Raw genomic sequence first — 22,633 nt, forward strand, 5'->3', positions numbered from 1 at the left:
AATATCTCATTTGGAAATTTAAATTTAATAAAACAATCGCATAATGCTCTTCCGCACAGACTGAATTAATACCTAACCTGTGCGTCAAACGAATGTCCGCACATTCGCATTTTGAAATTCAAATACATCACCACTTGCTTCGTGTTTGCTTTAGCTTTGCCGTGAAACCGATTACAATGCGATAGAATGCAAACGATAGCACTTCGTAATGAATAATCAAACACATATGCTTCGAACAGCTGGGCAAAGTGTCCACAAACGCGTGTGAAAGCCATGAATAAAAGGAAAAAAAAAGAAGGAAAGGCTTCTTTGAACGCAATTCTATCCTAACGGTAGTCGTTCGAATGTGCACCAAATGGACGATACTGTTGGGAGAACTTTCAGCCTGAGCTCAGCGTACTCCGAGCTTCAGCGAATGCCGTTGCTGTAACATCTTTGGTGTAAGTCCCTTTTTGCATATGCTAATACGGCTCATACGGCTGGAAAGGTGAATCACTTCCCGCACAGGCATCGCACATGTGATAAATCTTTCAAAAGCTGGTACAGACTTTGTTACAGCAGGAAAAATGCTTATACATTATACTGTCGCATTTGATTTTTGCTGACAAACAGGCAGTTGGAATGAAAATTCCAGCTTAGAGATTAAACCGTACTTCTACAAACAGTGAAATTTCCTTCATAAAACAGTTTCATTACAAACAGGAAACAAACATTGTTGGATTGTATAGCATAGTATAACTGTCGAATTGATGACCCACCCTGCTGTATAATTGGAACATTTTTAATATTGTGACATGATTGATTTCAACCTCTCCAAAACCAACATAAAACGTACAGCGCCATGAAAACCATCTTTTGATGAATGAAATCGTGCAATAATCATATTAATTTGACTCTAGTGATGGTTTTTTTGTTGCCTCTTTTCACTCTCATACAACCGTAACGACATGCGTTGGCGAACCTATATTTGATCCTCAGTATTGTTCATTCGATTGGTTCACCCTGTCCAAAAGCAGCCAAGCGAAAACCTATTAGGACCATTTGGCCCGCTTTCCGACCAGTAATCGAAGGGTATTACAGTGATGAGTGTGGGAAGAGCCAAAGAAACAGTGAGACCACAGTCCTTTGCTGGCCATTTGATTGATAGTGGCACGTACGACACTCGATACCGGCCAGCAGGATGTGCTTAACTTTTGCGATGGCTTGCCTTTTGCACTCATCGAATGCCGGTTTGGTGGGTTGAAAATCATGCAAGATTGAGAAGTAAACGGTAAAACCAATCAAACTGTCATCAGTTCCGGTGCGTGTATCGATAGAAAAAAATCGACTCAATGGATGTGTACGCATACAAATCAATCGGGTTTGTGAGGAAAAAAAACGATTCAAGATTATTCGCTTTCTTTGTGAGCTTTTCCGTGTGAAAAAGTCCTTCCACGTTGTACTGTGGGTGTCTGATAGTGTCACACTTTTACCCTTTGGAGACAGCCTGAGAAATACTTAAAAGCAGTTAGCTGGGAAGACATTTCAATAGCCTTACAAGCAGGATCAATTCGGATCGGTCATCTTTCTATCGGTTCCATTTTCGTGCAAAAGTCAACCGTAAACGACGCGCGAACGGCAAAAGCAGCAGCTCAAATCAAACATGATAATGCATAAATTTGAATTTTTGATTAATGGCTAACAATTTCGTTCATCTCCACCACCACCATCGACCGATAGCATGCTGCACACCCATAAACAGTCATCATTCGAACGTTTTCAGCGCACCGCAGCACAAGCCCAAAACTGTACGGACCGAAATTTCATTATCCTTGCGATCGAATGGAAAATTGGCCCCCGGCATGGAAATCACTTTGGCTCGATTTCGACGAAAAATCCGCCACTGACAAAGCGCCAAAAGAAGCGGCCATCAAAGCGGGTGGAATGGTGATACCCTGAAGGAAAAGCTCGTACCCACCCTACCTTCCTAACCACACAAACCATCGTCCTTCAGCTACTTTGGCAAACAAAGTTCAGAAAGCTGTTGCGTTTCGTTCGATGGCATATTTTACTTGTTCAGTGGATTGGTGTGTACGTTTGTATGGATTTTCTTTTTGCTACACGGATCCACTTCCAATCACTCGAATTTGCCACATGATTTTTCCCGACATCCCTAAAGACTGTGCATCGTTTAGGGTGTGGTGTGTAACTTTGGCCATATGGTTGTGTAGCGTTTTTCTTGCTTTTATGTTTTAGTTTGTTGAACCACTCCAGCTCCAAGCATAATGTACCCTTCGAATTCATCACGGAAAGCGATAGTTTGAATTGATACGTTCTGGTTGCCTTGCGGTTGGTACCACGCTAATGAAATTGAAATAAAGCCACAAATCAATATGTTTGCTGCAGTAGTTCGAGTAGATTGTGAGTTGGAATTGACTGTATGGAAATGTATGCATTTGAGAAACTTTTTGCTGGTACAATTTAAATTGATTTTGCATACTTTTTTTCTCTCGTGTTCAATTGCTCCAAGAAATGGAGGCGCCTGGTTGTTCATTGGTTCCGGGCGATGGAGACGACTGGGTAGCTGATTTCAATTAAAGAAAAATAATTATCAAACTTTTTCAACAACGATTCTGAACGTCGTTCGGGTAAAACAAATTGATTTTGACGACAAAGTTCAAGAGGAAATTAAATTTAGTTTGATTAAAATGAAGCATAGCGAACGTTAGTTCAGTAATTACAGCCTTATCACCAGAGTTGGTGCGCCATATCATTGAATAAATATCGATAAGATTGATTTTCGTTTTGAAGTAAATACATAAAAACTTTAAAAATATTTTCTGAAGCAACTACATTTTTATCTACTCTGTGTAGATAATTATTGAACGCGTTTTGTTAAAAATATTTAGTTTGCCAAATATTGCATTAAACTACAGCATGATGCTTGGAATGTTTTTTTTTAAACAAAGCTTTATGGTTCAAAGCAAATGGATTAAAATCCTCCAACGAGAGTAACTTTAATCTGCCCAAGGTTGAATTTTTGTAAACAACTCTAGTTCCAAGCTGACCCAACGCTTGATCTGCATATAAACAGCAAAAAACACGCTATTAATTGTGTTTACCTTTCAGAGCACGGTCCTCAAACCCACGAGACGACCGTACTTCGTTGCCACATTGACTTAGTCTTTCCATTTAATTTACTGTTTATTTTTTACCTTCATCCACACCCATTAGTTACCTGCTGCTGATGTCAATCTTCTCTGCCAGCGAGGTGTCCAGAAAATTTTGCCAGCGAGGTCCCAGGGTTATTTTTTCCTGTGCGCTACCAGCAAGCCCGCAAACGACGATAGGCAAATCCCTCGGCAAACATTCGGTGTCACAGGAGCATCAACCAAGGGGATGCTGTTTTTTGTCCATTTCGTGCGAGGAATTCTCCTTTCAGATGATCCACGGTCCCTTTCGCCCTTTGTACCGGGCGTGTGACAGTAGCCAAAATGTTTTACTTTCACCCACCATTTCATGTTTGTCTCACCTTTTTTCCGTCGTTCGTGACATGTTTGCTAGATGGCACCTGTCATTAGATGCTGTGACGAAATAGACCGTTTCATACCGCAAGATTAACCTAGCTAAAAAAATCCAACATCCACTCCTCGACCGGCCATAGTTATGTGCTGTAGATTTCTTTACGTCGACCGAAAGCACGTCAGCAAAAAAACGGGCCAGATTTTGAGCGAGATGGCAACAAATTTGAAACCTCAACGATGAAGTGTCTTGCAAAGCCGGTAACGCTTGGAGTTTGCCTTCCCTCGGCTGTGGACAGTGCTAAAGAATAGCTCATTTTATGGTGAACTTTGAAAGCTTCCGCTTTGTTCGCCATTTCTTGCCCGATTTGATGCTTGGGGCGATTTTTTTGAAGTGACGCGTTTATGGTTATTTTGGGAGTATTGTGACAATTTTTTATTCTTCTGTCTCGTACCAGTCCCTTGGTGCGTATCAATCCCTTGGTTCACTTTATCAGAGGTTTCATTGTTTTCATTTCTTAAGTTCGCACCATTGGTCGGTTGATCACGTATTTGCCACAACCAGCGCTGATGGTCTGTTTTGTGAAAACACACTCACACACACACAACAAAAGCCACAGCAGTCTGTTTTCATTGTGGTAAAATAAAATGTCTTATCTTGCAGAGCTACTTGAGCATCGACAGGGGGGAACGTAAAGCAGTAATGTGTCTGCAGTGGGTCGAGATAAATAATTCAGTTTTATCGCTGGCAGCTAGCTAACCTTACGGCGAGCGTTATGAAAGCAGCTTTAAAATGCAAATGAAAAGCACGGGACAGTAATCCGGAGTCTATGCGTCTTCATTAGGTTAATTTTAAATGGTTCATTCATACAACTGCCATTTACTGAGCTTAATATAAACAATCAACCTTTGTTCTGAGGTGCGTTCTGTGGGCGAAATATAATGCGCTTATTCCTTTTATCTATTGCTTGCCCCCCAAAAAAATGGAGAAGACAGGAAAAATAAATGGCACTTTGCATTATGCCTCAGGCTTTGTCGCCAACCATTGTATAGCTGCCAAAGCAACGACGACAACGACGCCTTAAGATGATATTGCCCGCCTCAATATGTTACTGACTCGTCTTTATCACGCATCAATCAGCTGTCAGTGAAAATCGTTAACTGATTCAGAGCTCGTTCGTCTTTCCGCCAAACAGCGTTTAGTAGTCATTGCCTCAAAAAAATGACAATCAAACCGAGCTACGATAAGCCCAGCAGGATAAGCGAATTCCGGCTTATCGATCGACACCAGCATGTTACCGCATTGTGACAAAACCGTAACGACGACTGATAATGTTTGAGAACAGAAAGACAGAACGAAATTGACTGTGACGCATTCGATCAGCGCCAGAGTGATTGGTGTGCCCAAAATTAGTCTATTGGCATGTAATTACGGCTACAAAAGAAAGGAAGAGTAATCACACGGCGTGGAAGCTCGCTTTTACAAATTAAATAACAGTGGTTTGATGTAAATGTATTAAAACAGAGGAAGTTTTTTTGTCAGTCGGACGAGAATATGCTGGATGAGAGATAATGGACAACAGTCAATGTTTAAAAAATTCTATTTCATTTAGTATCTTTTTTCCTATTTTCAAACAACATTTTATGCATGAATTTTTCGAATTATTTGTGCCATGTACTGCATAAAAACACTTTTTTTAGCGGCACAGCAGTTTGCAGCATTGTGACTGTATCGTAAAATGAAAGTGTATTTCATGCTTGCAAAGAGTCATAAGTGTAAAATTTAAGCGACGCAAACATGCTGGCGTCTATTCTACCAGCAACGAATGACAGATGGGAGTACTTTTTCAAAATACATTGTCCTATACTCTAACTCTCTTTATTGTGCTTTATGTTGCGATTGTGCTTCATAAAAAAGGAATAAAAAAAAGACTGTTTAGCCATTCCTCCATTACTAAACTTCACTTACAAAATGTCTTACAACCGAACGTTATTGAAACGTTTATCGCCGCTTTCAACACGATCGTAAATAAAATATCATCCGTCCCGATCTTTACTGTTTAGCGACGTAACACCCGTTCACTCGTTCGCTGTCACCAACCGCGGTGGTTTCGGCGCTATCACCGCGAAAGATTTAATCCCTTCATGGCGTTAATTTTCATCATGCCCATCTTCGTCACCCACCAAGCGAGAGCGCCGTCACGAAAAATCCTGAAACGGACCCAGTCATGATTATCTTAATTTGTGCTTAATAATTAAGCTAGCTACTGGCCCCGCGGCTGGATGAATGTCCTTAATTTCGCATTCATTTCGGTTGGGTTTTGGTCTGCTATCTTTAATGTGGTTCCGCGATGAATTAAATTGTTCCTTGGAATTTGGTTGGCGGGCAATGACTAGCAGGGCTGACTTTAATAAAAAGCTCTTTATCAGCAATCTTTAAACCATTCTTCTGTTTCTGTATTTTCCATCTATTCTGTTTAGCATTCTTTATTTTTCATCTATTTAACACAATTATTTTCTTTAGAAGCATGCTGAATTTTAATTTCAAAGCATATTACAAGCCGAAAAACGAGTACCTGTACTTCTTGCTATTGATTGATGAGGCAACAAAACGCAAGCACAATGTGCTTCATAAAAGTCATCAATTTGTCACTTTTTGTCTTCAACGCCCCACCGCAAGAAAATGGAAGAGAATCCAATTAATATCATCATACCCGAAAATGCCATCGTACTTTCGATATTTCCCACACATGCTCATTCATCGACACGCAGACACACTTGTATCCTCCATTTGTGGCCTACATATTTTCTAGGGAATGTGGAAGAAGATTGTGACCTTCGATGGAATCTTTAATCATTCACCAAGGAACGGGATTCCTTTTCGTATGGCGTTCACCATTCACACCATCCTGGCGCAGCATCCTTCAACCGAGCTGCTAGTGTTTTACTTCGTACCGTATTGATTTGAAGACCCTTACAAATCCGGAAGTAAAAGGTTCAATATTCCTATTGGCTTCCTTTCATCCTCGAGATGAGTTTTGTTTCTTCCAACGGCGAACGAGCGTCGGCCTGTGTTATGTACGGTGGTTTCTCACTCGCTCTACGAAGTTTGCTAAAGAGACACCTGCACTGAAGCTAATGTTTTGCCACCGTTGCTATAGATCGAAGCCTATTCCGTTCAATGAAAGATGATGATTTGGAGATCGTTCCATTGGTGAGGCTGCTTCGAACGTTCGATGATAAGAGATCCCACCGGAGGAGGAAAAGAGCCATGGCAGAAAGTGCTTGTTGCTTTTTTCTTTCGTTGATATTTGGCATTCTTCGCTCACATCTACGGCGTATGAAACCTTCAATTCAGAGAATTGACGCAAGGGTAAAGGAAGGAAGGCTAGAAATTCGTCTTTCGATTATCTTCATGTGACAGTGCTTCTTCTCGGTACAGTCGATCGGTTCACATACCGAGGGCTGTGCCATGGTGGGGCTGCTAAAAATGCTAAGGATATTTAGGCAGACAGGTACTTCAACCCCAAAATTCACTTTTGCGGTAAAAACAGTTCTCCCGGTGATTGTGGTTTTTGGATTTTGCTCCTATTCTGTGTCCTACATAGCTGTGGCTAACAAAGCCCGTCAACGATAATGATGGCTGGCATCACAGTGGCGTGTGAGTGTGCGTGTGAAATAAATTGGAAGGTGTCAAAAGAAGGTTAACATATAACACCACAAGCTTGTTTTCTTAGCTGCTGTTGTGGTGTTCTTTATGAAACCTACTCACTCAAAAAGCAATCGCAGCCAAACGATGATCGCAAAGACATTTGCGATTACCGCGAACGATGATTGAATTCGGTGACATGCCCGCACCTTTCAGCCACGTGGGCTGGAAATGTGGTTTACGTCTAAGTTGGTAGTCGTGGCGAAAGCTAGATAAGAGACGACACTCATCATATTCATCATTTTGATTTATTTGAATCTGGGACCTCCAGCTTTACACACCCACACGCACAGTATCCGGTTGGTGGATTTCTAGGAAGTAAGGCATCGAAAATTGAATCGCGCACGCTGTCACCCGTCTTTAGATGTTTCACGTGTCCTGAGATTTCTTCCAATCCGCAAGAGATGGCTTTAAGTGACGAGCAGATTTATCCCTTCATCCCATCGTACACCAACAAGCACCGATGAAATGTAATTTCGATGACGGAGAAACCAAGGAAAACAAAAAAAAAAAAACAAGACCAGGAAATAGGAGCCAGCATTATCCATTTTGATTTGCAGATCCGCTGCTGGATGTATACCCCACCGCGTGACAGCATTTAATTTTCTCCTTTATCAAATAAATGTCATAAAATCAACATACAATCGTCACCCCGTCAAGCGACGGTGGTCCCCACGGTGGAATTATTCATGAAAAAGCTTCCACACGGTTCGTGACAAAATGCGTAAAATTGGAATCAATTTCCCTCGCACGCGTCGTGTTTGTTTGTCGTGCTTGTAAATACATGTACGGTGTACATGGGTACACGTTACTAGTGCTGGCCGGTCCCGCCGGTGTGGCAGGCCCGGGTGTGATTGCAGCTGGAATTAATACGCGCACCGACCAACACCGGCAACAAGTTTTATTATGTTTTGCCAAACCGTTTCACCGCATCGAACGCGCATCGGCACGCCTCATTCGCAGAGGGCGCAGTGTTTTGATTTGGTTTATTTTCCATTATCGAAACCACAGCAACACCCCGCCTGAAGGGATGGTCCCACCCACAGCGTGGGTGCTGCGTAGGTTGTGGTTTGATCCCTTTTTTTGTTGGCTTTATTTTGTCGTTTTACCACGAGTTAAGAGTGTGGACACGCAACTGACATTGATGGCAAACGTGTCATCGATCCGTGGGACCTTACTACTAATTTATGCTTCCACGAGCATACTCACTTTCGGACAAATATCATTTGCATAATTACATACCGGACGTCAACTACTGTCGCGATTGGGCGCGGCTATTCGTTCGTACATTCGAGGAAGCCCTAATACTACCAATGCCACTTGAGGAAGACAGGACAAAATTTCACAGTTGACGTTCGATTCAGTTGATGAGTTTCGATTGTTTCGAGCAGAGCGCCCACACACACTCACACCATTATGTTGGGTCATGGTCGTGCCCGGCCCAGTGGACAAGTACACCCATACCCCGGGAGTTGTGCCGGTGCTATAAAATTGGAATAATCAACGAGATTGTTCATTAGCGGGTAAAGCTGACTGTTGCAAGAGTGATTAGCCATTAGTTCTCTTCGGGTGGACATCGAGCCAGTGCATCAGACAAATTAAACCTTGCCTAGCGGGCCTGACTGTTGTCACCGATCCACGTGCACGTTGGATTAATTTGATTGAATTCGGAAAATGAGATTTTAACAGTTGCTTGGCGGTTTGCCACAATCAGCACGCGGAAGATGCCGTTGCAGTATCCATGCATATATTATGGGAAATTACTTCGTTACGATAATGGATTGGTCAGTTGGCAGGAGCACCAGAGCTCTAATAAATGTGGAATTTGTGGAGGATAGTTTCGATTAGACAAAATAAATAACACATTATAATCCGATGACTTTTGTGATTGGACGTTTGTCTGAATGTCTTTGAATCAATCAATTTAAATGATAATGACTCATTTCGATGTCACACACAAAGTTGCACAAAGTTGTGTTGAATAATCGGGCAAAACATTCTTCATTAATGTGTGGTGGAGATGATTTCAGTATACAAAGCAATTTCACAACAATTTGCTGCGATAAGATTTCGACGAAGTTATGCTAAACTGTTCCTTGTAATTTATAGCTATAAAGCATTTTTTGGTTAAGTACTGTAACTGAGAATGTGTCGAAGAATTCCAAAGAAAATTCCATTTAATATAAAAAATAAATAAAGCATTCATCGCGGTGGATGCCTTGTTTTCCGATGTAATCAACTACAATCACAATGTTAATTACTGTAACCTGTTTGTTCCGGAGAAGTACGTTTCCTCCCGAACGTTACATTTCTTGCAAAACCGTTAGTGCTTGTACTTGCAATCCGGGGAACAATTTCGCTGAAACATTTGCCTTCATACGTCAGTCGTGATGGATCCCTGGTTTACACGGGAAGTAAATTGTATTTCCAGTGCTACATCACACAGTCACAAAACCCCTGCATGTATGCTAAATTTATTACGTCGACAGTACTGGTTGACACTGGTAAGCTGAAGTAGAACGTTCAACCGCATACATGTGAAGCAGCTTTACTATTTTTGGCTGTTCTGACATCACTCACCTAATGGATGCAGCTGGATGAAATGTGCGCTAGATATTCCACTTATTTCAACTAGCGCTTGGTGTTACGTTTTTACACACAACCTGGCAATGGCGTGTTACGCAAAGTATTACTACATACCTGCAAGGTAACGTAGTTTTGTGCTATCATTTCCGTTTGAACTGCGACAAACGGAACGCATCAACATGTTACCGCTTGTCTGGTATGAAAGGGGGAACAAATCACCTTTGCGTTACATATTGTGCGACTGTAGGCTGGTTTGGCCGGGTTCAAGGAAAAGGAAAATGGTAGTTGCTAGTTCCTTGAAAAGTTATCTCCAACCCACAAAAATAAATGTGATGCTTTGAGCAAGCTTATGGGATACGAACGATACATCCCCAGCTGCCCTCTATCCATCAACCGCATGTTGGTAGATGTTGTAACATAATCCGTTAAGTTGTAGCCATTTTAGCATTCTCCACACGCTCCCACTCCACGTGTATTAGGTTCTTGGTATGAAAACGTCAAAAACTGGGACGCTCTTGCGCTTTTGAAGCAAAAGCTTCCGACGATCGATCGAACGGAAGCGTCGCTTCTTCCGGATCCAAACTGATGAACTTGGTTTGTGAAGATTGAATTCTCCCATTTTAGTGCAGTAAGCCATCGTTCGATGTCAGCAACGCTAAACGGTTCTACGCTACCATCGATACGAATCTGAGCAGTTGAGTGACAGGCGTCTTCCGATACGTTACATCCGGTGCCGAGGGGAGATGGTTTATAGCGAATTTCCTGTAGACTTGGTAGGGTGCGTGATGCTGGAAGTGTTGTCCTATTTTGCTCCTTATCTACGGATTTTATTGGTTGGTTATGTTGAACACTACACCTAATGGTGGACCTCACCAACGGCTCTGAGTAAGATTGTTATTGTTAATATTTTTACAAAACTTCTTAGCATTCGCAGGTCTCTAAGGTTTATTTTTATCTTTCTGAATTTATGAAACTCAAAGTTTTGCTAAGATGTAACCAAATTCCAGAGACTATTTTCACGCCGTGACCTAAATGCCACGATATCGATATATCCTCGGTAGTTCTTTTCTCAATCGGTTTGTGCGGGTTTCTCTTTCTCAGTCTAATTAAACTCTACGATCACAGTGAATTGAATGATCGGTCCTTTTTATTCCAAAGAAGAGTTGGTTTATAATTGGTTAGGAGCAGTTTAGTCGGCGATGCTGGTGGTATTGGAAACCATCTACTCTGGTGTTCCTCTCTTTGCCATGCTCTGGCTGCCCTGTGATTGTACATCTTACATCGCTCTGCTCCGTGATGATATTTGTTGTCTTGCATACTCGATTCCAGCATTCAGAGTCGCGCAGAAAATATTCCACAATCGCTGGATTCCGGCCTCACCGAGCAGCTCATCTCGAACGTCACCGGGATCGGGAACATTGCGTGTTCTATGTTTTACTGAACGCATAAATACTCCTGACAGTCCCGGAATGATGTGAACCCTTAGAAGAAAAGATAAACTGTAAGGATCGGTCCACAATGCTACCTATTTAGAGCAGACCGATCCTTTGGCTGTAATGTTATAGGCACCATCAACCTACCTAACATCGAACAGAGGACGAGTTTGCTGTATCTTATGATACAGTCGAACACCTGTGCGCGAGGGTTACAGAGTGAGCCCTTGTCCAGTAGGTTCAGCAAACTAACGCTATCAGTAAAGATAACGTTAGGTTCTTCCGCTACCGTCGCTTCTTCTGATGCTGGTACGATGACGATTGCTTCTGCTAAGAATATGAAAGCATCATCAGGAAGCTTTATGCTACATTGGAAAATGTAATCATGGTACTCTTGTAATATTTATGAGTTGAGGTGAGTTATGAGGTGACATATGTTCTTTCCTTTATTTAACTTTGGTTTTATTGGCAGGGTTTACTGCAGGTTTACGTCGAAATAAATTAGCTGTTAGGATTAGTTGGAATTAAGCTAGGAACGATCTAACTCTTACATCTTTAGAACAGATTTCTTAATTTGGATCGCATTTTTACGCAACACAATAGGTGAAGAATGTTATTTGTTGTGGGAACTTCAGATGAGTTGGCTCATATTTTTGCTCAGCTAGATTTTAGAACAGTATTTAAATTTGATGTTCTAGGGTTTCTTGGTGGATTTGTGTGATTTGTTGCATTTATGAATTATTTTTCCTTTTTTATGGAATTCAACCAAAACTGTCAGTATTTTTTTTTACTGTCTGTTTTTAAATTGTGCTTATTTCGGAATTTTACCCTCTTTCATTACTTCCAGAAGCACCTTCATTGAAAAATCTGTAAAAAAAATAAAAACTTTCACAATAGTCATTACCATTGCCAGTAATTGAAAGAACGCATTAAATCCGAATTAAGTATTATTAAATTAATTAAATCCCATTATCAAAGCTTAATCCTTTTTATGCTCAAACAAAAAATCCCATCATAAGGTCAAGCGGCAGACAACAATCCAATGTTCTCGATTGACTATTCCAGTTTTGAAAAAAATCATAACAATGATTAATAATTTAAATCACATCAAATGGCACAAAAATCTTCATTATTGCAATGACTACATCTCACTGGAGCTGCTGCACTAACGCATGCTGCCAACCGTGAAGATCGCTTTAACTGAGTTTATCTATTCAACTGCATTCATGTGTGGGCTTCAGCAATGTCACCGGCAGCTCGTTAGTGCCTGCAACAAAAACAAAACCTCGATCCTGTGCTCCTTTTGTGTCGCTATGCAAATGTGTTGCATCACCGGAAACGCGCTTAAAAGGTTTAATTAACACCATATTTAACATTTCTCTGCCCGCCAACAAACAAATGCGGTCGATTGTCTGTTCCGAGCAGCTTTAATGGTTTTCATCGATGAATTTAGCTTCATTTTTTGTTATTGCTGTTCAGTTGATTAATACAAAAGCATCGACAGGGCTGGGGAAGTCTAGTGACACCGTAACCTATGTTGGCTGTACGCGTTCACTTGCATTGTGCAAACATTTTCCACACAAATATGTGCGCATTACGCGAAAGGCAGGATTGCGATAAAATAATAAAACAATTTAATGTGACCCACCCAGTGCACTTCCATTGTGTGGTGTGTGTGTGTGTTTGTGAGGGTTCCATTCCTTCAGGCGGAAATTCTCACCAGCAAATATAGTTTGTTTGCTTAATGGTCAAAACGAATCGATATCATTTATTTACGATATCGATGCTCGAAACGGCAGAGGCTAACCAGTGGCATGCTTACAGGGTGTTGGAAAAATAACTGGCAACTGGCAAAGAGCGGGCAGATTTATGTTCCCGCCAATTTGTGGACTAGCCGGAAGCGTACAGAAGGGATGTTCGGGTTCGGTTTACGGGTTGTGCCCAACACCCTCCCATGACCTCCAGAACGATGCACAATCTATGCCGTCTCGTCTCGCACGCACACAACCCATTAACCTCAAATACCATCAGCCATCAATTTTCAATCAACCTAGAGAGAAATTAAATTTTAAACTCATGCCCAACTGCAATGTTGTGTTAATCACTATCCGGTTACCATTTCCCAGCCACTGCTACTGTTGTTGAATCCATCGTTAAACACGTTCTCTTTTATCTGTCCATTTTCAGATCCCATCGGTAGTTGGAGTGATCGTTGCCTGCGGTGAACGGTTGTAGATTTTTTTTTTCCGTGTTGAGCTCAGTGCCACTCCGGAAGCTTCCCATTTGACCGATGGCCGAACGACCGCAAATGATTAACGAGCCATAATATTGAAATCACCAGCCAGTGGGCACATAAATTAATGGGCCAGGGTACGTAATGCGTTTCGGGTGAGTTTTTTGTGCGCTGTGGTTACGGTCTAAGAAAACACTTGCTAATAGCAACACAACACTCGATACGATCGTCTGCTTCGATTACAAACACCGGCAGCCGGGGGAAGGTGTACGGCGAACGCGGCAGCACTGCCAGTCCACAGCACGCCTGGCAATGTACGAACACACGGTAAGGTTATGTTGAGTGGTTCGGTCCGATCTCCGATGTCCGCAGTGGTGAGGGTGATCTGCGTACTCGATGTTCGTCTACTTCTGCTGTTGATACTACTGACGTCCTCTGGATGTGGCGAGCTCGGTTCCTCCCAGGCCGGTTTGATCCGGGTGGAGCACGAGCAGGGACCGGCACTGTCAGCCTCGTCACAGCTGTGCGGTGGAAGTACGCTTACCGAACCGCACGGCATCATTTCGACGCCCAACTTTCCGGCGCGCTTTCCGGTACCGATCAGCTGTACATGGATTATCGACGCATCGGCGATCGTCGGTGCTAACGTGTCGATTGTGCTGTACCTGACGCAACAGTACGTGCTGGGTGGTTTGCGGTTCACCGAGTACATGTACTACAGTGACGACTATAAAGTGCCGAGCATGAATGTGTACGAATTGAGTGAGGACGACGTCACTAGTGTACCGTGGATACGGTTCAACAGTCCGTACCTGGAGGTGAGGTTCACGATGGACAGTTTGTACGGGACACATCTGCGTGCACTCGATCGACTGCTGGATGTATACGGGTTCAACATCACGTACGAGGTGGATACGGTCAAGCCTCATACCTGTAATGCGCTGCGCTGCCGGTTCCTTGGCAACTGTTACGCGAAGCAGGATTTCTCGTAAGTATTGCATGGCCAGAACATATTTATTTGATTGATTTTATTATATCCTGCTCTTCTACGCTTAATGACATACTAAGTCACGTCTTTCGTCAGATGGCTTATTAAACTAGTTGGTACCACATAGTTGGACAAACAAATCCTTACTGCCGGAGATGGGTCCGGATGGCACCTGAACGTGATACTGCCTTGTGAAGACCTACGCTGTTGTCACACCTTCCATTGGACCATCCCATTTTTTAACATATTTCAAGCATATTGTAACTTTGAAGTATGGTTTGAGGGCCCTTAACGATGCCGATTTTCCAACGACAAGGACAGGTATAAATTTCCCACCGGACCGTAAGTCTCATCCTGGTACATAGGAAATTATATCCAGTTAGGAAAATAGATAAGTCAAGGAATCCCAGAAATGGTAGGCGAAGACATCGACAAATTATAATTTAGAAGAAAGAATCAAAATGGAACTTCCTTCCCTGTTAGCTCGAGTTTTTCATGAACTAACATTGAAATTTTGGGATATCAAGTTAAGCAGTAAAAGAAGAAGTTTTCTCGCAATTTTTGTTACATCAACTACCAGATGCCCTGTAGCCTATTTCACGTCACTAAATAGGCTACATAATTCCTCGACTTCTGAAATTCTTCGCTCCACTTCCCGAAAGACAAAAAATCTTGAAAAAATTAGTCCTCTACTCATCAAACTCCACAGCACTCTTACTAAACAGAATTCTTCCTTCACCATGCTGAACAGCGCCTCCACCATCATAATTGCTGCGGATGAAAAGTTTTTCACCATCGACTTGAGACACAGACACGTCCCAGCATTTCAAACGCTAAGACAACCTGTCAAAACATTCGTGTCTGCTAATCTGTCTCAATTGCGTCACACGAACGCTGCGAAACAGCTAGACTGGCCATTCATTTTCCCTCCGAAAAGACACGTGTCCTGCCAGATACGTTGTTCTTTCACACTTCCTTTCCCTGCTCTGGGCTGTCAATTATTCGGTAATTGGCAGAGCGTCGTCGTTTCGCCATTAAAATCTATCCAGCGACAGGAGAAACGTTGCTCGTAAGGCAGGTCTTGTTTCGTTGAAAAACAAGTGGATCTATTATTTCGAACACACCAGAAGAGAGCCATCCGAGTGTCAGCCCTCCCCCGGATATGGAGATACTTGTAGTCTTTGTTGTGGGTTGTAGCGTGACGGTGTCACGGTAACACTCGCCCTCAATCGAGAGCCTGCGTTGGTTAGCTGAATGTTATAAGAGCTTTTGGTTTTCTGCTCCAGCATTAGTGTGCGGCTATTGAGAGCCTTCAATTAAGGCTTTCGATACAGAAGGCGGCCGATAGAGTATGGAGTTGACTTAAGTTCGTGCAATCGTGTTCTAATCGTTTAATGCTTCGGGTTGCGGTGGTACTTGAAGGAGAGGATAAATTAAGCTTCCTCAGCTCGCTTCTTGGCTGTGCTGCGTTACGATGTGGTGGTTGTTTATGCTCGACTACAGCACGATGATGGTTGGTTTTGCATCTGCTCGGTGGTCACGCACTTACACGCACACGTATCAATTTCATCTGCAGCTGTATCCCTTCTGGTCAAGACGTGAGCCGTGCTGGATTGCGAAAGGTGTGTACCATACCGTGCAATTATCCTATCAAGATCATCATCTACGTTCTGTGGTGCCGTGCCGGGTCCAGTCAGTGGGGAAACCTAAACCACAAGCCTAGATAATTGCTCTGCAGTTCATTTTTACTCAACTCTGAACCTCAGAAATGAAGCTAATTAAAACAATTTACGAAACAGTGTGTTGCTGTGCCGAAGGTTGAACCAACATGACGGTCACTGTGGACGGGTAGCTGACAAGTAAAGCTTGTGGTTTCTATGGAGAAAAGCAACGGCAGAAAAGCACAAACATTAGCATTAACACCTCCGGAAAGCATTCAAGGTGCTTCCTAACAAGACGCCGGAATGGTGACACAAGCGTCGTAGGCACGAGCACTAGAAGCATTCATCCAGCTTTTCTTCGTACGTTTGCGCCCGTACTGAGAATGAAGCGAACGCCCGTGTTGTGCGCTGCAATACGCTCCAGCTCGTTCCGAAGTAAATTGCCATCGTGCCGAAACGAATGACAGGGATTTATTCCCCGTTTTCCTGATGCGCTTTTGCATGCTCGACTCCACGGGTATCTTGGGCGACCCTTTTCACACCGCAAGAAATTTCACAGCTCAGAGAACCGTCGACCATTGCGAGGTGACACGCGTCTACCGAGACATATGCATGCTATCAGCGGGTAGCGCATTCCAGGGCGCAAGTACCGGCCGCATGTCATCGAGAGCAATGCGTCGAAGAAGCTGGCACTGTAAAAAGAAACCAAATATGTCACGGAGCAAAATATGTTCCTGTCATTCCGAACACCCGGAGCAACCGTCCGCTACCCAGGCCGATGGTTTGGGGTTGGCGCTGGTTTCGTACGCGGCACCACGATGCCAGCTTCCGGGAAAGGCGAACGCTGGGTAAATATTTCACCGCGTCGAAGAATGTCGTCGGTCGATGGTCGTGTGCGCACCGTGTGTAAACATTTGTGCTGGTACAATGTTGGCAGAGTGTTACCATTTTTCTGGGGTGTTATGTTGTAATGTGTATGTGTCTCTTTGCTAGCGAGTGTTGGGTATGCTGAGCATGTTTAGCAGTCGGAGCCGCGCCCCGAACCGAAGGATGCGAAAACGAACAAAGCAGTGATGAATAAGTAAAGCTAACTCCTTGCATTCTTGATTGTTATTCATCCGGGATTCCGTTCTTTGCGTTCTTTGGGTAAATATTGTTGCCGCTAATAGTACGGGTGGGCTTCAAATTGAAAAGTTAAACGCAAAATTTAAAGCTCCTAAAGCACGTGCCATGCGAGATTTTTGTATCCGAGGCTGGTAAGCAAGGTAAGAATTTTCTTTTATTTCGTCTACTTGATCACAAAAAAAACCAAACAACTTATTTTAACTTTCATTCCTCAGCGGCCGGCTTGTTCACATTGAGTTCGTTTTGAAGAATCCTAACTGCTCTGAGTAGCCCGGTGTCCGCTTCCAAGGAAAACCACCACTTCATCTGCATCGGAAGCAAAAAGCCGCAGAAAATTTGACTAGTCTTCCTTCGTGACTGGCTGAGGGCAAGTCAGCCAGCCGCGCAACTTTCAACCGGTACCGGGTAAAAGCTAACCCTAGGGCCATTGGTACGAGCACGAGGAAAAAGCCGTCCGAAATTATGGTCCTCAATTATCGTGCGCCAATCCATGGCTCGTACAAACTGCCGACCTGGCAGTACCGAGAGAAGGGCTCTTCTCGGACTTTTCCCCAATTCCGCGACGTTTAAATGATGGTTGAAGATTTTCTTCTCCACCAGAGTCTGTTCCGCGAGCAGTGGACTGTATGCGAACCAGCTGTGAGTAAGTTTCCAGTTTATCCATTATTCTTCTCTCGGCAGCGTTAAGCAGAAGATTTTTTTTTCGGGTATTCCAGCAGTAGGTCAAGACCGTACTTCGGTGCGCACCGGTGTGAATAGAAGCTTTTGAGGAGCGCAATTGCGTTTTTTCAACGTTTCGCTTTCATTATTGTACTTCGTTTGGTTCATTCTTTTCCATTTTGCCCGTGGCAGCTTTACGACTCCACGAACGCTGTGTTACGGCTACTTCCACCAGGTGATGCGTTGGGTTCAGTTGTTCAGTTGTTCGTCTTGTCGGAATAGTGCGGTCGGATACTGCGAGCGAGTCCCATCAGTGTCAACTTCATCTTTTCTGGCACCTGGCGTGTGATTATGGGGCTTGTGCTTTTTAGCTTTCTTGTTTTGAGTGGATTTTACAGGCATGTACCATCGTTCCTAGTTTCTTTTTTGTATTTGCGCAGCGTAAATAGTACAATACTGAGAATAGAAATGTTTTACGTGTACAGTCTAATGTGACAGGGATGGAAAAAATGAACGCATTTGGCTAACATTTTGCGTTGTTGCTGGAGTTCATGCTCTAAATGAAGATTCTCGTGTAGCATCCAAGACGAATTCATTTATTTCGAAGATTATAAGTAATTCCAGGAAAAGCTTGGAAATAAATAGTTTTTCATAATTTATGTATTTCATGTAATACAAATGGGTATTACGAAACTCAGTATCGTAAACTCCTTTAATAAGAGAGACTGAAAATAAAAAAATGCTGACACTATTTGCTCGGCTACATTGAATTGTGATGAATGTGATCCCAATTTTTCAAGATGGGTCAAAAAAGGCTTGTCATTATCATGCATTGGTTGATTATAAAAATTTTGTACCAGAAAGAACTATCGAACGAGTGGAAAGTGTGGCGACATCCGAGCCATTATAGTGCTGAAAGATGTTCATTACATTCTTTGAACGTTGATTAGTGTAAATGGTTAATATTGTGGAGGAAAATCAACTAGCCATCAATTCATAACTCTACGGCAGATCCTACAGAAATGCCAAGAATACCAGATCCCTTACGCACCACTTGTTCATGGACTTCAAGGCGACCAACGATAGTATCGGTTGGATCGAACTATGGAGTATCATGCAGCAGAACAGTTTTGGTGAGAAACTGGTACAGTTGTTGTAATGGGAAGTGCTTCTACATACAGGACATGATTTTCATCCGATCTCTCCAATTCCTGTAGAGCGTATTGAGGATGACCATGACATCATCGGACGGACATCTTCGGTGATTTTCGAGGCGTACACCCGACTTAACCGCGAGACCAATAGAATTGCTACATTGTAGGTTCTGACCGTGATGGAGTCCAACTTGGTAGAAGAGTATCAGTTGATGGCGACGATCTCGAGGTGATAGAGGATGTCTGCTACCTTGGTACGATCGTAACTTCGGACAACAACGTAAGCAGCGAATTCCGAAGGCGCATTGTTCAGGGGAATGGTGCCTACTACGGACTCCACAAACTCCTGCGATCCAGAAGACTCCAACAACACAGGAAATGCACGATTGGCCGCACCCTGATACGTCCGGTAGTCCTCTCGTGTACGAGTCTTGGACTAAGCTGACGGAGAACACCAATGCAGAGACCGTTGCTAAGGACTATCTTGTTGGGGCCTGTTTAGAAGGAGAGTTAACTAATTTGTTTGGCGGTTCAGATATTTCGACGGTAGCCAATGCCGGTTCAAGTTTTGCTGAATTTCCTAAGATTGATGAAACTAATCAAGCCATTAGTTGTAATAGACTTGACTCTAAGTCTTCCCAGGAATCATTAAAATTTGATAGTATTTTTTTGCCTTGTCAGAATATATGTACTTGTGGCGGATATTCGCGCACACAATTTCTTCAGGAAAAGTGGAAATGACCTTCAGAAATAGTGCTTATATGTATGTTTTTTTCTAGATTTCTCGTACACCAAGTGGCATAAGAAACTTATCTGCCATTCGCTTGATATCCATTGTAGAACAACTCTTAAAGGTTTTAATATTGCCTCATATAGAAGATTTATGCCACAAGTTTGCGACTCTTGATTGAGAATTAGTCTTCTTCTTAAAATCCTTAATGACTGCACTCTCTTTCTCTTGCTTAACTACACTTGGTCAAGGAAACTGAATATTCATTAACTTCATTTATCGATCCACATCTCACAATCGTGAGAATAACTTTTAAAAATTGATTGTTTTTCGTTCATCAAACCGATCATAACAAACCAACAGTAAAGACACGAAAAACGCTTCATGAGCAAGCTAAAAACAATCTTTCAGAATATCAATTGCAACACTGATAAACTTACTCCTCCGGTGTAATTTACAAACTACACATAAATTAGTAATCGCTTCTTCCATCTAACTACCGTTTCAATAACTTATCATCACATTTCTCACCGAAGAAAGAAGATGAAGTAAAAATCCCATTCACCAGAAATCTTTGAAAGATAGCATCGGCAAATTAAAAATACATTACGTTCCAGCAGCAAACGGTTAAACTTTGCCAAACCGACCGGTACGGGTGCGTCCGTGCAACCTGAGGTCATATTCGTTTTGAATTAAATATGATAAATTCAGTCCCGCATTCGGTGAAAGTGCTGCTGCTGCTGCTGCTGCAAAGGATTTCGATTCCGGGAAGATGAATTTTCCACTCCGCTCAGCCGAAAGCACGGCCGTGGGGCTGATTCGTTCACCCGTTCCTTCCATGCACCGGAAGTGGAAGCTGCTGATGACTTTACCAGCCTTTCCGGGAGGCTCTTGGCACGGCAAACGAGTACGAAACGGTGCCGGAAGCATTCTTGAAACGCCTCCTTACCGCGTGCTCTGCTGTAAAGGATTATCCCTGTTTTCATTCCGTACGCACCCGTAACCGGTTCACTTCTTTTACATTTCCGGTCGGTTCGCAAAACCAAAAATCCTCCGCAGATCATTTATTCATGCACGGGCGTCCCTCCGTACGGCGTTGGGAGTGGAATTCAGGTCGACAGGAGATTCAGGATGCCGGTGCAGAAGTTCGCCCGGTTCGCTTGGTCGTGCTCATCATGGACGCTTCCGGTAGGGTTTCATGGAGCAGCAGCAGCCAGCAAGGTAACTGATGCGTCTTCCGGAAGACCGGGCAACTGCGTTGCTATACTCGACCACGAAGCGACGAACGGAAGTTGGATGTTTTGCTCTTTCCCTCCTACATCTCTTCTTTTCTCTCACTCTTTTTCCAGTATGAAACTACTAAATGACGCATAGGAAATGGGCAATCCCTTCAGGGTTCAGGAAGTCGTTAGAAAGTTGACCGAACCGGGCAGAGCCTTTGATGTTGCGCTGCAAACCGTTGAGTTGCGGTAGGCGGTTTCATTACGAATGCAGTTTTGATTTATGCAACTCATTATCGGATGCATAAACGATTGCATTGGGTCAAGAAAGCGTTAGAAGGCCGAAAGTGTTGAACGCAAAGAATTTCGTATTAAACTTTTAAACTTTGCTCCCGTTTGATGTGACGAATGTTTATGTGCAAACATGCATAATCGTATTGCAAATCAAAATTCAATTTCGAACTAACTACCACATCACAAAGCACCGAGTGACAGGGTGTTTAAGTAGTCTTGCGTGTGATGTTCTATATTGAAAATTTCCCTTCGCTTTTCAGGTGGTACAAAATTCGATAAACTTTTTTATCGTTATTGTCGTACCATCGTTCGCCCGTTCTTGTGCACCATCAGATACTGAAGTCGTCCAATTACCTTGTTCATGTTGGAAATGCAATTTATTATCACGTTTATGTTATTTTTTTTATTTCAATGAAGGAGATCGGGCCAAATCGCTTATTTTTTATCATACAGTTCACAATAATATGGGTTTAAAAATCTTGATTCAATTGTACATTTCAATCATTATTTTGAATACTTATTTACCACATCAGAGATAGCTGGATAATCAGCCCTCACTTCGGGGGAACTTTCCAGATATTTATTTTTTATAGCTTTTATAAGTAGACAACCTAAAGACATGTTTTAATTTAACGCGTGTTGCTAAAATAATAGAATGTGTGCTAAAATTAACGAATGCACGGCCATGAGTGATTATGACACGGAGGATAGCCTTGAAGCTCGCACCAGTGTTACTTATGCGCCCTATGGGGCAGCAGCCTTACCCTCCCTTTCCACTATGAGATGATGATTTCAAAAGCCCTCTGTACACTAGGCTTTTTGTTACATGATTCCAAAGAGTGTAAGGAGCAATGTAATACATTTAACAGATTACCATAAGTACAACTATGCTACTAATTTTAGAATTTGCATGCATATTGTGGACCACATCTCCACAATATTTATTACACAGAATAGAGTCAGCTCTAAGTAAAATTATAAGTATGCCGTTTTAAAATCATCGTCGACTCGACTCGAGTATGTGCTGTGCTGTACTAGGGATAAAACCGCTTAACATAGTATAACGTGCATACTTATAACAGTGCATATTTATAGCTGAGCTCTTTATTTCTCTTTTGATCCTTGAAATGATCATCTTTCTGGATCCTAGTAGGATTTTAAGATCTAGAGTATTTCTTAATAAAATACTTAAATAGATTAAAAAAAGATACATTTTGGCTAAAATGGCCCTCTTATAAAATGTGGTAAAAGTCTCGATAATTTAAGTGGATTCATTATTATTGAGTCAATTTTGATTGTCGTTATGAAAGCAGCAATGAAAATAATGACATAAGAATATC

At 42.5% G+C, this 22,633-nt stretch overlaps 2 protein-coding genes across 2 annotated transcripts in view; one reads left to right on the forward strand and one right to left on the reverse strand.

The window, feature by feature from the left end:
- LOC126564828 (protein pygopus) overlaps positions 1 to 22,633 on the reverse strand; it is a 341,232-nt gene that overhangs the window by 113,837 nt on the left and 204,762 nt on the right. The gene's annotated exons all lie outside the window — the stretch shown is intronic.
- The window catches only part of LOC126565780 (uncharacterized), a 136,743-nt gene continuing 127,906 nt past the window's right edge, over positions 13,797 to 22,633 (forward strand). The window contains exon 1 of the mRNA XM_050222988.1: positions 13,797 to 14,449. Coding sequence (XP_050078945.1) covers positions 13,797 to 14,449 — 653 coding nt within the window. The remainder of the gene's footprint in view (positions 14,450 to 22,633) is intronic.

The sequence above is a fragment of the Anopheles maculipalpis genome, chromosome 3RL, assembly GCF_943734695.1.
Source record: "Anopheles maculipalpis chromosome 3RL, idAnoMacuDA_375_x, whole genome shotgun sequence".
Classification (NCBI taxonomy): domain Eukaryota; kingdom Metazoa; phylum Arthropoda; class Insecta; order Diptera; family Culicidae; genus Anopheles; species Anopheles maculipalpis.